Below are 14,622 nucleotides of genomic sequence, written 5' to 3' on the forward strand. Positions count from 1 at the left end.
ATTTACTTCTTGTTAAATATCATATTTCTGAATGCTTTTCTATTCATGCTTTGTACTAATGTCAGATGTGACTGGAATATAAAATCTCAAACCTAAAAACTTGTCTATACTCCTTCCATTCAACATCCTCTTTGGTGAAAGACAGTTGTTTGAGTCAGTCAAAATATCCATTTTGTTAATGTGCTAGAAATGTTTTCCTTAGATCTGATGATGGTATCAAGATTTGCTAAGGTTTTACTTAGTTTTGTTTCAAGTGATAAATTACTGGCATCTTTTGCCCTATAATATTTAAGAGTTAGATAAAGTAGTGCATTTAATTTCAGTTCAAATGTCCCTGAAATCAAAGGCCACAATGGATCATATAACAAAAATGACATCTGAAGCAAATTTTGAAGCTGTAATTTAAAATCTAATTTGAATTGCAAATGAGGGAGAAATGTTGTAACTTAATTCAGAATATGTCCACCATCTCTTACAGGAATAGCTTACATATATGGTTGAAATTTTACCACAGTCAGGGGACACCTAACATGATGTGCCTAGGAAGGCTGGAGATGGTGAAACCATGTCTTAACCAAAGCTTTATCACAGAGGATGCCTGTGAGACTGCATTATTCAGGAGGCTCAAGAGGGACTTGGGAGTAAACACAGGCATGTTAGTTAAAATGAAATCTGAACGGGGACATAAAATTGTTCCAGCTGAATGTTTAGGCTTGGGGAACATCTGGAATCCTCATTTGTTCAGGCCCTTTCATGCAGCTACGTATAATTTAGTTCTAATTCCCTCATCAGCTCACCACCCACACAGCGGCTAACAAAACCACCTCAATCTAATGAAGAAGCAGACACTGTTATAGCTGTCATACATTTATGAGGTAGAATGCCTAGTTCAGTACAGAATTAGATTCAGTGCATAACTCCTACATGTGCATTTTAACCTCGTGATTTTTATTAGACAGCATGAGACTTTGCTTAATGTAAAAGGTATTCTTTCCTTAGTTTGAAGAGTTAGGAATAATGTACTCTTTTAGAAGCCAGAAACAAGATTAGTAATTAAAACATAAATACTCTACCAGCACTGAGTGGCAGAACAATATTTCCTATGTATTTTGCTTTCTAGCCATGTATTTGCAGCTACAGACTTGTATGATATAATTTTTTATTCTGATTTTTAAGATGCATTTGACATAAATTAAAACTTCATATAGTTTTATTACTGCTCTGTAATAAATATTTGTTTAAAACAGCTTGATTTTTATATCTGTTCTTCACCATTAATATTATAAATACTACACTTAAGGGAAGTATTGGAGTTTAGATGGATACTTCTGTGAAAGTATACCACAGTGCTCAGTTGTGATGCATTTTTATGGGAGTTACTAGGCAAGAGATAGATACCAAACTACTAAATATCCACTTGTCACAATACCGATCTGTAGTCAGTCCAACATTGGTGCATACTTCTGATTCCTGCCAGAAGAAGAATCAAGTTGATAAAGGTTTGGAGAGGGGCAGCAAGATGATAATAGGTAATAAATTGTTTCTGTGTGAGGAGATACTTGAAAAATAATTAGTCTGGGGAAAAAATACTTCAGAAGGTATCTTGAAAATCATGATGTTATATAATTGTTATGAAGAGGATGGATGGGAACTGAGTGTTCACTACCTCTCCCAGCAATGGGAAAGTATGAGGAGTCACATTCAAAACAAACAGAATGGTTTCCCTCTGCAGCAAGGAGAAAGACTGTGAAGATGCTGAAAGCTGGTAAGAAATCAGCAGGCAGGTTGGTAGGAGAAATCCCATGAAGGGTTACAGAGTGTGTAGAAATCACGACTATGCAGGAAGTCCATGAGCAGAAAATAATTATTAGCTGAGAAATGCCTAGAGGAAAGCATTATACACATTTCATATGTTTTCCCTTTTTTATAGTCCCTATTTATGACACTGGTAAAGATCAAACAGAGGTCCAGATAAACCTATCATCTGATCAAGTAAGGCTTTCATATTAGAAAGGGTTTATTTACTTATTTAAATAACTTCAAAATCACAACAATTTTGGTGAAATTATAAATACACATCTGAAGAAACCTCATGAATGAAGTAGATAGGCTTCATTCTTCCTTTCATATGCTAAAACTCATGAGGAAAAGACCTTTTGAAAGTGTTCTTTAGACTATATCCTTCATTTTAATGACATTTTCTTTAAAATTTTCCCCTTATACATCTACGGATCTTAAGAAAGCCTCTAGGAACCTGAAACTCTATACCAATTTTGGATCTAATAGTTCTCCCTAGTTGTTTGTTTTTTTGAGTTTTTTTTTAATATCTGTTAAGCTTTCAGTCAATTCATCAGTAGCATGGATAATAATGACATATGCTCGTCCATATAATGTCTATATATAGCATAAATGCACATTTCCACTGTAGCATTAGCAGAAATGTAACATTTTCATTTCTGTGTCTTGTAGTAATAAAAATATGAGATATAATTACTAAAATAATTCACCATTGAATGAAAAACACCTAATTATTTTAAAATTACTCTATTTCTTCTAAGTAAGTATAAAAATTACATGTGGTAAACAATGCTAGGAGATAATTTCTGCAATATAGTGTAACAATATATGACTGTATTCTGTGCATTTCTATTCTTTTCTGCATTCAACTTGATTTTCAAGACAATTCAGCATTGTTTTTGTAATAAATCTGATGATAAAGTACTTGAGAAGCCTGTTAGAAAAAGAACAAAGCATACATAAGAACAGCTCTAGTGGGTAAAGTTTAGATTGCCAGCCTCTAAGAGGATACTAGGAATACATTTCAGTGAGAAAATGAAATAGTTTGGGACAAGACAATGATTCCTGAGTTAATGTTCAGACAGGTAAATTCCTAATGATTCAAGAATAACATAAAAGTGCTTATAGTGCTTATAATCACACAGTGAAATGAGGCTTAGAAATTTGTCCCGAGCACACCTTGTAATAAGGTTAAACTGAAACATTGCCCTCCTTTGCACTAGTATAGCCATAGAAATTTACAGGTACAGGGTTGTTATTCAAAGACAGTGGATTTTTCCCATTTGGTTAAGGAATGCTAATCACATCAGTTTGCAATAGCATTGATGCCGCACCATCACCATCCTCTAATCCTCTTTGTAATTTGCTTCAGTAATACTCTGTTTCTTGTCTAGCTTCTCTGTCCCCCTGCAAGGTAGAGAAAGGCTTCAAACACCTCTCTTTCCCCAATGAAATCTGTCTTTAACTATTTCTCCTAATGCCCCATGAGCAATCAGTACTAAGTTCATTGCTAACTTTTAATACTTTGTTTCATAAACAGTGAGGTGGGTGGAAGATTTAAAGAATATGTATGGTTTTGTCATTAAATGGACAGCGTCCACCTCCAAAAGCTCTATTTTGCAATTGTACCATATTGAAACACATACCTGTCTCTATATACTGGCTCTTTCTTTATTACTCCTCAAAAAATATAAATATGTATGGCGCTGGTAGTTTCATTGCCACACAGTCCTAAGTTAAGACAACTTTAAATGAGCAAAAACAGTTGTAATTACCTTAGCATGAGTTATATATGCCAACTCTGAAGTCCCCATCTATAAAATGTCCTAGTGCCACTAGGTGCCATATGGGAATTAATATAACCATTGTTTCTTTTATTGATGTCTTAAGACAGAAGATACAGCTTTTTCCACTTCAAAGTCACTTGAGGTTTTTAACCAGTTATCTCAGTCATGAGGTCTTTCCTTTCTGTGCCTCACTTTTTATCCACCCTCTCAACCAAACCAAATTCCCTAGTGATAAAAAGCAAGCTGTCTTTACTTGCTGACTCCCCACCATATTCTTTACCTCACTGAAATGTTTACTAGCTGCTTTCCTGGCTCCAGCTTCGCCTTTGTCATTCCCCACAGACCATCTTTGGTCTGATCCTGTGTTTAAGAGATCTGACAAGATAAGCATACAATCTCTGGTTCAGAAACCTCACAGATCTTTTCCAGTTTGCTGGAAAAGAATGTGTGTTTGTTTGTGTGTGTGTGTGTGTGTGTTTGTGTGTGTGTGTACACACAGAGAGTATGTGTATGTACATTCTTAATATATACATTAATATTCACAAAATACATGTATGTATTTTACACAAAAACTTAGGGAACCAAGAGACAAAAGCAATCTCATGGATTAGCCAGCCTAGCAGAAGCTTCTCCACTTGTGTGACGGTTTAAAAGTTGCAATTTTCAGTCTTGCCCAGTCTGGCCCATCAGAGCTAATGCACATACAAAACAGTTTAGTGCTTGTATATTCATCAGTACCAAGGGTGGACAGAATATTGTTTATGCAATAGGTACACTCTTAAGGAAAGGAAGGGATATAGGCCTATGTAGGAGTAGATAGGGGCTAATGCAAACATGGTGGTGGGGACTGAGTCAAAATAATTTATGTGTTGAAAACTTTTGAAGTAAGTAACTAAAGCTATTTTATTCCTAGGTACTAAAATAAAAATTGAGGTGTTGTTCATATGAAAACATTCTTCATCTATGTTATTATCGAGAAGGCCGAGTATAGAAGTAGTCCCCAAATTTGTAAATATTCTGCTTTTGTTCAAAATTACCAACTTTTAATTATGATGAAAACAATGCAGCTGCTTGTTTCTGAAGCACAAAGGTTTTCATTTATGAAAAGTTATATGCACTACAGTACAGCAATTTTGGTGGGAAACAGTGACAAAACCCCAGTTACTTTGGAAAAATGCTATTGTTGATTATTTGCAATATATTTCAGCTGTGTATAGGTTTCTCACAGTTGCCCAATAAACACACTGCGTTCATTCTTTGGAGCTTAACAGTTTCTGCTGTGTTCTCAAGCTCTTTCCAGCTTATTACAGTGTTTCTTTTGATGGATTGGTTTTCCTGAGTCAAACTTAAGAACTCAGAGCATCTTATCACACTTTAACGAGCTCACTTTCTCAGGGGCAAAAAAGAGAGGAGACAAAAAGCCCATCAAGGCTTGTGCCAGTTAAATCCAAGCTCTCAAGGGATTTGTTTTTCTTTTGGCGTCAGATTAGATGTTCAAACCAAGCGGTGCTGTGGGGCCATGGGTGAGTGCCCACTGAACCCTTAACAAGGCTAATCCCACAGCAGCACATTCCAAGCAGCTAATGGGTGCAAGGGCTCTGCTGTCTCCCACGTCTGAGCGCCTCGGGCGGCGAGAGCGCCTTGCGCAGGGCCCGGGCACGAACGTGCCGCTAGCAAAGGCGAGCCGCAGCGAAACGCGGGCAGCAGGGCTGGCTCCGGGACAGCCTTAAACGCCAAATCCCATGCTCAGGTAAGGGAAAGAGAGAAAGAAAACTTTCTTGGTGGGATTTTGCAGTGAGGTTCATAAAGAGAGAGGCTTACCCAGATTGTTAAACTATCAATAAACTGAATTCAAGTATGACACGTACTTTATGAATTCACTGTTGACTTAAATTGTCTGATTAGCCATTACTGAAGGAGTATTTTAAACGAAAGAGAAGATAAGCTTCCTGCTCTACTAGTCTTAAAAATACTTTGATAGTCTTCTAAACTTTTTATTACTTCACTAATTTGCCTTATAAGTTAGACTTTAATGCAGACAGCTTAGTTATGAATTTGTTGATTTCCTGAAGGTATTCTGTTATGAAAACTCTACAGGAAGTAGCATAATTTATTATATATTTATTTATTGTATATTAATATAATATCTTATGATATTCTAGCTTTTTCGTTCATTGCAAATTGTATCTGATGCAGAAAGATAATTGGCATGGGGCAGTGCAACCAGATGCTTTCTTTTAAATTTGGAAGGACAAGGAATTACGACATTAGTAAATCACATATTTTGCCATCACAACTCTGCCGGGTAGGAGAGTACATTGTTTGCAGTCTAAAAGCTGGAAAGTATCTTCTCCTAATATGAATATAGATTTTAAACCTGACTACTATTTATACAATATTACCTTTGAAGAAGTGTGATGAAAATTAAAATATAAACTATGATTTTTGTTATTAATTTTTCTTTAATATAGCTCTTTTACTTTTCCACTTGCAAAAACGATATGGGAAAGAGTAGGAAAACAAATTTTAAATGCCAGTTTTGTGGGTTTTAAAGCTTGTTTTTATATCTAGTGAAAAAATTTCAGCGAAGTACCTGTTATGGCACCTTTTTGTACTGGAACTTAAGATAAATTTAACTTAATTGTTTGCAGAAAAGGATGGAAATAGCAATATATTTAATAAAGGATATTTCGAAGTTATATAAATTAAATCTCAAGGAAATCTTTCTTAGGTGAAATATAAATATTTTAGCATTCAGAATTTCTGTTTAACTATACTTTGTTTAAACAAAACATATCTTGCCCATCCTTCTATGATACATTAACCTTCTGTTTGCTACCATGAGAAAAAGCAGTCAAATACAGTTTTATTTAATAGTTTAAATAGGGTTTTCTGTTTTTGTTTTGGTTGTTTTGTTTTGTTGTTTTTTTGGTTTTTTTTTAATGTAAAAGTGCAAAAATGATGCTAGGTATCTGCTATTCCTACAAAATATGAATTGTAGCAGATTTTTCAAATAAAAATGCAAGGACACCTAAGATAAAATACTGCTAAATAGCACCAGTAGCTACTAGATCCAGCAAGGAATTATGTTCTCTATAAAAAGCAAAGGACTGAATTCTATATACTGGTACTGGTAAATTGTAGATGTAGCTAGAAATTCTTGTGATGTTGTTTTATAGTTTGTGCTAGTGACATTTACAGACTCCAAGAAATTTCTTTAGTTCGCAGTAATTTTCACATATTTCAGAAGCAGAGGACTCTGGTTTTAAACATAGAAAACAGGATACAGATAGAGTTGACAAGAAGGTAACATTAGTGATGTAACGTTAGTTAGTGAAAGTAATACGTAGGTATTACTTTTATATCTTTGCATAGTAAAAAGTAACATCAGTTAGCTACAAAGGCAATTTCAAAAGCTCTCCTTTCACAGACGCAAAATACTCATATTTCCTTTAAATTGTTCGTTTACTTAATGCTTACTTAATTCTCAGACAATTTTGTCATAGTTCATAGTTTATAGTTCTGTTTATGCTGTGCAGTTAAGTTGGTAATTTTATTATTTAAACGTCTTAAGTTGATCTGTTTTAAATGAATGTTCAAAGGAAATCTTCAACTCCTCTCCTTATTAAGTGAAATAATAGAGCTCAAGCTTTAGAGAGCTTGCCAGAACTCATATTATATGGAGTGAGGATTCCCTAGATAATTAAAAATTATTACATTTTATTTAAATTTTATTCCCTAGTTAATTATAAATTAATAAATAATTTAAAATACTTAATAACTCTGAAATTCTCTCCTTTCCTGTTTTGTGTTTGTTCTTCTATTTTCACGTTTTCTTTCCTACTCATCCCTATGTTTGAAAAGACTTTTTGTGTATCTGACAATTAAGACTATGTTGCAGGAAATTTCCTGCTTTTATGTGAATATGTGATAGATGATCTTGAGTGTTAGGAACAACCATAGCTACTATTTTAGAGGCTACTTGCCAATCATCTGACTCAATGTATTAAATTTTTTTGTGTCTTGTTTCAGAAACAGATCTTCCTTTTTTTTATTTATTTCCTTTCTTTTTTTCTCTTTAATCAATGTGACCACATAGAAACTGTAGTTTCTGCCTCTGTGTTAAACACGACTCTCAGTGTTTGTGTAAAAATGTTTCAGTAATTTTGTTGTTTGGTTATAGGTTTTTTTTAGTTAGAGCTGGCTTATTTGTAGCACTGATGTGGAAACAGAGGTGTTTTTAGTGAATAAGTGTAGGGGCTTTTCTACCATGCAGAAAGGTTTGGAGTTTGAGTTAATAATTCTCCAGAGTTCTACCTCTGTTGTGAGAATATGGTAACAGCATCAAGGTCATCTGGCTAGTGAATAAGAAAAAAATATTAAAATCTTGTATTGGGTGCTTAACTCTAGAACAGAACCATAGTTCTAATGGAATATTTGCCCTCTGTAAAATATGCACTGCGTATCTGATGAGTAAGTGAAATTCCCTCTTCTGTTTAAAGCTTCTCTACAGTTGTATTATAAGTTGTATATAATAAGAAAACAGAACTCAAGGCATTTCCTTTCTCTTTTTCAGGCACAGAAATCATGGATAGAAAGAGCATTTTACAAGAGAGAATGTGTTCATATCATACCCAGCACCAAAGACCCTCATAGGTAATTGCATGTTATGTATATGAAAAATGAAGGTTGGCTAAAAAAGAAGTCTCAATATATGTATACTTAGAATGGATCCAAATATAAATATTTTGTAAACTTATTTGTTTGGAAGGTGGTTGAATTACATCTGGAGTGATGGATTCCTATTGGAACTATTTGTTTACATTTCAAAACTTATTTCAGAAGAAAAAAGATGGGTCACCATCCATGTTTAATTTCCTTATCTTCTTAGCTCAATGTTCAGCACACTGAATATTTACCTAAATTGGATGCATGACACACAACACTGTCAAAAGCAAATAGATGCATTAAACTAGCAATTTAAAATTTGTGCTAATCCATGCAAAAGCTAAATACTTGTCTTGATGTTACTTGAAGAAAAGAGATGTTCTTTGACTTCATTTTGTACATATTTAGAAGCATGATTTTTTGAAATACAGGAGAAATGAAAGTAAACAAGACACAAGGAAAAAAGGTAATATATATACTTTGTTGTTTCCATACATAAAGGCTTCAGGAAAGGAATCAGCAGAGTTGAAAATGGGTTGGGTTCTTTTTGTAGCTTGTTTCCTTGTCCAGCTTATACATGCACGTGACTCAGGTTTTGTGTTTGTTTAATGTCATAGGTGTTGCTGTGGGCGTCTGACAGGTCAACACATTGGACAGCCTCCAAGCACCTCCATTACTCAGAATGAGAAAAATGAAACCAGGCTTGCTCGCAATGACATCCAGTCAGAGAAGTGGTCCATCAGCAAGCACACACAGCTCAGCCCGACGGACGCTTTTGGAACCATTGAGTTCCAAGGAGGAGGCCATTCCAATAAAGCCATGGTAACCATGTTTTTATCTTAAATAATGCTGCTAGCTAAAAGTAAGCGTTCACAAAGAATGGACAATGTTCTTTCTTAACTTCATGTTAAAGTATTATTGAGTATACAACCAGGATGTATGTTTTTATGTATCACATGCCAAAGAATGTCTGAACAAAGTAATTGTAAAAGCTGGAGCACAGTGTAAGAGGAGCTACCTTTATGAAGGCTGAAGGCACATTAATGTGCTGCTGTCTTAATTTTATTCCAATGGCTACTCATTGGTCTTTTTCTGATTAATTTTAGAATTTAACTATGATTTCCCATTGCTGGATGCGTCTGCAAAGCTGACAGATTTTACACAGACCAAATTCCCATTAATATTCATCCAGACATTTATAGGAATGTAGACCAGTTAGACTTATGGTTCATATTTCAATGAAATAAGAGGCCCCAGGAAGTGTCTAATCTAGAAACTACAAAATCCCTTCATCAACGAGTTACTCCTTCCCTGTGGAGTGCTACCAAAGTGCATTGATCTGAAGGTTTGCTCCACTAACTTGGAGAAATGTTAACCCATGCCTGCATTTCTTCTGGGTAATATTACATGAAAGGAACAATCTCTCTGACTCTATCTAAAGTGCAGAACGTGGATCTTTGGGAATGGCAGAGCAGTATGTGCCTAGTACTTCATGTCCAATACACTGCCTTGGCAGTGAGAGCAGAAGCTGAACTGCTGGGCACTCTGCAGAATAACCTGCCCAGCAATCCAGTAATGTTTTATGTGTATGAATTCTTCCCAACAGGTGACTCAGATCTGTCATAAAAAACAGATTAGAGACAGTGAAACTGGAGTTGAAGTGACTACTCAAGTGGATGGTTCTCCTTGTGCAGATAGATGGCTTCTTTTTATAGAAACTAGAAAGCACTGCTGCACCAAGAAACAGAAGATTAGGAAGTTTCTCTGAGAGTATCACAGACATCATATGCTCAGTTGATAACCGATCACCTAAAAATCTGCAAGGCCAGAGGTCCAAAGATACAGTAATGAATGTTATTAACCATATATGGATTCTTTGCATTGGATCAATTTTATGAGAAGGGATAAGAGGGATCAGTTTTATGAGAAGGGATAAGAGCTTTTTCAGTTATGTCCTTAAAGATAGCTATAAAGCAATAAACAGCCCTGCCCAGACAAAAGTAGTCTTGGGGAGCCAAGAAATTATTAAGGTTTTAGGGAAGCAGTTGACACCAATTCTCTTAGAGGATTTCTCATCTTTGCTGAAATTCTGATGTTCTGCATAGTGCTGGAAGAGACAGGACACACTCTAAGATTCATGCTGTGTGCTCAAAGAAGTACAACTGAAGTGCAACTGTAGACATAAAAGTGAAAGTCAGTATAAAGGAAAGAAAAATATTTTCACAAAGTGCAGTAGGAGTGAAACCATGAACAATTTAGAAAAAACTAAAAAAGAGAATGGGAAAAGCGACTTAAACTCTCAGAAAACTAAATAACAAGTTAAAGCTTAGGGATAAATAAAGACAATGCATTTATTGCTGGAAACTCTCCAGATTTGTTCTGTCAGACTCAGAATCAAGAATCAAGAAGTTGCACGTGCCATCTATTTGTAACCATTAAACCCCACCCAAAACGAGAATAAAACAAATCATTCACTAAAAAAAAAACAAACTATAAAATCTCCAGAAATTGGATTATTTCACTGGTGGGAAAAGTGCTTCAAATTAAAAAATCCAGTAAATATCTCTCAAATGGGTTTTGTGGTTGTTTACCACCAGTGAGAAAAATACCTTTCATAAGACCAAAACACAAATAAGGAGGCTTGCATAACAATTTGAATGGAAACAGATAAAATATTTTTTTTAGGTGTTTGCCACAGAAACAGCATGAAGATGTCATTGTGTTCATATTTCCATACCCAAACATTTTTTAGGGTAGACTATGGTCAAAAAGTTGTCTAAATAGTTCTTGCAGTTTTATTAATAGAAAATTAACTCCTATCTTTGCATTTACTGGGTACTGGGATTTTCCCATAATAAACAAAATTTAACAACTCCAAAGGTTTCTGTGCAAGCCACGAATTTGCTCAATCAAAGGAACGCAAAAAGTTCAGCAGAGGAAGGAAAAAGGAAATTTATTGATAAAATAAGTCTTGAAAAAAAAAGGAGCAAGTACACAGCAGCTCTTGGAAATTTTTTTGTTCTGGAACTGTACATTTTCAGAGATGCAGATAATCTGATCAGTGTGGAAAAGGGAAGAAGGATAAAAGGGAGAAAATGTGATAAATATATTCCTTTCTAAAAATGTGTTAGTAATTTTTGCAGTACTGGCTACCAGATAATGCTATAGCATGCAAGCTGGTTTTTGCTGGCAGCCATGGTAGGCTTATATTGTACCTATTGTAAAATAACCTTACAAAGCAGCAAGATTTGGCAAGCTGACCAAATCAAGGAAAACTCAGGGAAAAATATTGGCATTAAATTTTCCACCTAGCCCCTATTTTATTTCCTGAAATGGATGCCCACACATGAAAATTATTAAGCAAGGGAAACACTGAACTGAGCAGTATTTTCTTGATCTCTGTTAACAGCAAAACTGTTAAATTTTTCTGAATTGGACTTCAAAGAATTAGGTGGGGTTTGTTAATAGGAACCATAACCTTAGGTTTATAATTGGGAAACCAGGAGTCAGTTAATGGAACAGACTAATTCATGTAACACTAACAGATAATTATTTTCTCAATTTGAATTAACAGAATTAGATTTTAGTAAAAAAATATATAGTAAGTGTAATTACACTTTCCATGATACAGTATTATATCAATTGCCACCAGACAACAACAAATAGATCTTTAGCCATGGAAATGAAAATTATGCTGAAATTCTAACAGAACACATGGATTTGGAACAAAACAGCAAAGACATAGGTTTACATATTGTAAATAGAATTGACTGGGCCATTAATTTCATTTCCACAGCCACATGGAAGAAAAATTCCCAAATGGCATGACTTTTGCTAATGCCATAGAATTGTTAAAGTATCTTCAATGCAATTGCACTATCCTCCTTAAAACAATCATGCAAATAGTTCAATTATTTGTGTAGGAAATTACATAGAAACACATAGCTGAGATTAGGTAACACTGGTTTACAAGACCAGTTACTAAAAAGGCCCTTTCATCAATTTCATGCAACTACAGATGATCCTGCAACAAGACTGTATTTAGATCTCTGTCAATCTAATATTTTCTTTACAAGTGAATCATCCCATTAATATGTAAGAAATGCAATTAACTATTTTGCTTGTCTGCATTTATTTTGGTTTTATAGCAGATTTTCAAATTTAACAACTGTAAAAAGATGTGAGAGGTCTGTGGATGTACATCAAATTTATTAATACGTTTTGCAAATAAAATTGATAAAATTACCGGAAAACTAATAAAACGCGATCTACTTACACTAGTTGACTTTTTGCAGTTTAAGTAACACATTTATCTAACTTTAAACTAGCATTTTATTAAATCACAATGTAATTATCATGTGAGCGATTCCATTCCAATTAAGAGAAATATTCTGAAAAATTTGTAAATGTATTTTGTTCATCAGTGTACCAGTTAAGACTATCTCGCTGAGATACATTGTGCACTGTATTTTTGAGCAATCTAAGCCTGTATTTTTTAATACACTTTCTACCTTTAGACACCCACACACCCACCCAACTACACACACATACACACTTAATATTTTCTCATTATCTGGTGGGCCAGGATTGCCTATAAACTTTTTAAAATAATTGCTCTTTGCAGAACTAAAATTTCTTTCATCATGGTTTTTCAGGGTTAAATGGAAGATGGCTGTTTGAAAAGCCTTTGGTGAGTTAAATAGATTCCTCCTCGCTGAATGCATTTCAATGATACATTTCATATGCAGAGTAAAATTCTAAAATAAGTTTGCAGCTGCAAGAGAAAGGAAGTTTACTTCAGTGTTATCTGCTTAAATTTTCTTGGTGCATGGAAACATGAAAGAACATCAGTAGAATTCCAATGAACATTAACCGTTACTTAGACAAAGTTGCTAATATTCAGGTCCTTACAACTTTATTATTTGGAAGTCAGTCAGAAAAAAGTATTTTTATTGGATTAAAATATATTGAGTTTTAACAAAATTGTGTAAAAAAGATACCAAAAGCCATCAAGGCTTTTGAGAGGAAAAAAAAGATAACCAGATAACTTGCATAAACCATGAAAAGGCAGCAAATATTTTTCTGTTATAGTAAATTAATTATTAAAAAATATTTACAGAAGTTAAAAGATGGTGTTCTACATGGAGGAAACGTGGAAATAACATAGAAAAACCTTTATCCAAAGCCCATTTAAATCAATGAGGGTCCTTTCACTGATTGTTCAGTGGAACTTGAGTTAGGTCTTAAGGGGCTAAGAAGAAATAACTTATACAGAACCAATCTGGTTTTAGTCTAAGTAGCAGTTTTTTTGTGGGGGGTTTTTTTGGTTTTTTGTTGTTGTTTTTTTTTTTTAATTCTGTGATAATTAAATGTAATTTAATTTTGTTTTAATTGAGGATCACACTTAGGGGCAACCAGTCCTGTAGTGATAGATACTTAAATAAGTTACCAAAAAGAAACAGAGGAGCAATGTTAGAATGCAGATCACAAAACATTGTCTGAATAGATTTATTTTCAGAAATACAACAAATTTCTGAGTCTCTTTAATTTATGCACTGACACTCTCATCTGCAATCTTTCACCAAGTTCTTTAATGAGGCAGCTGTGCTTAAGTAACAGAGTAGTAATTATATTTCTCAGCAATTTTGACTTTTGCCCTAGGGTACTGTAGTCAGACTTGGAAGTATCTGGCTGTTTGACTGATGGTGGGAATAGGATTGTTTTAGAGAACATTTGACGAAAAAAGTAAAACAACTGTTGGTAACAAATGCACTTTTGCTGTGTACCACTGTGCTGGTCTAGGGATGAAATGGGCATTGCAGCTTGCGCTTGATGCTTTGTCCTTTCTGTGTTGGTGCCAGTCAGGTCAGTCTGTAAGTTTTGTGATTCAGAACTGTACTTTTGCTTCCTAACTTGCCCTGCTTTGATGATACATAAAAGCTGAATTCTTGCATCCTATCCATATACTTCTCTCATACAAGAAGGGCTAAATAATTTCCCATTAGAACTGATAATTTCTACAGCTGACAGATACACCAGGCATGGAATTTCATAGAACAGCAACAGAGTGGGTTGGCTTTGATTCAAATTTTCTATCTGCCTCCAGAGGCTATAGCGAGAGAATTCAGAAGCAAAAGAAATACTCATTAACATTTTAAGCAAAAACTGATAGGGCTAAATATACTATTACAAGATTGGAAGACATAAATTTTTGTTACAGGCTAAAGTAGCCTTAAAGGTGTTATTTATAACTTAATGTATACTTTTTAAAATGGGACAAAATAATTCTCTTTTAGTTATTAGCTAACATATTAAGTAATGGCAAAAGAGTAAATTCAAGTATGGCAAACTAAAAATTGCTTCTGTAAGA

At 34.4% G+C, this 14,622-nt stretch overlaps 1 protein-coding gene across 8 annotated transcripts in view; it reads left to right on the forward strand.

The window, feature by feature from the left end:
- TRPM3 (transient receptor potential cation channel subfamily M member 3) overlaps nucleotides 1–14,622 on the forward strand; it is a 406,906-nt gene that overhangs the window by 257,471 nt on the left and 134,813 nt on the right. For all 8 annotated transcript variants that reach the window (XM_077790276.1, XM_077790277.1, XM_021541495.3 and 5 more), the window contains exons 2-3: nucleotides 8,161–8,240; nucleotides 8,870–9,074. In XM_077790276.1, the coding sequence (XP_077646402.1) occupies nucleotides 8,161–8,240; nucleotides 8,870–9,074 (285 nt within the window). The remainder of the gene's footprint in view (nucleotides 1–8,160; nucleotides 8,241–8,869; nucleotides 9,075–14,622) is intronic.

The sequence above is a fragment of the Lonchura striata genome, chromosome Z (genome assembly GCF_046129695.1).
Source record: "Lonchura striata isolate bLonStr1 chromosome Z, bLonStr1.mat, whole genome shotgun sequence".
In the NCBI taxonomy this organism is placed as follows: domain Eukaryota; kingdom Metazoa; phylum Chordata; class Aves; order Passeriformes; family Estrildidae; genus Lonchura; species Lonchura striata.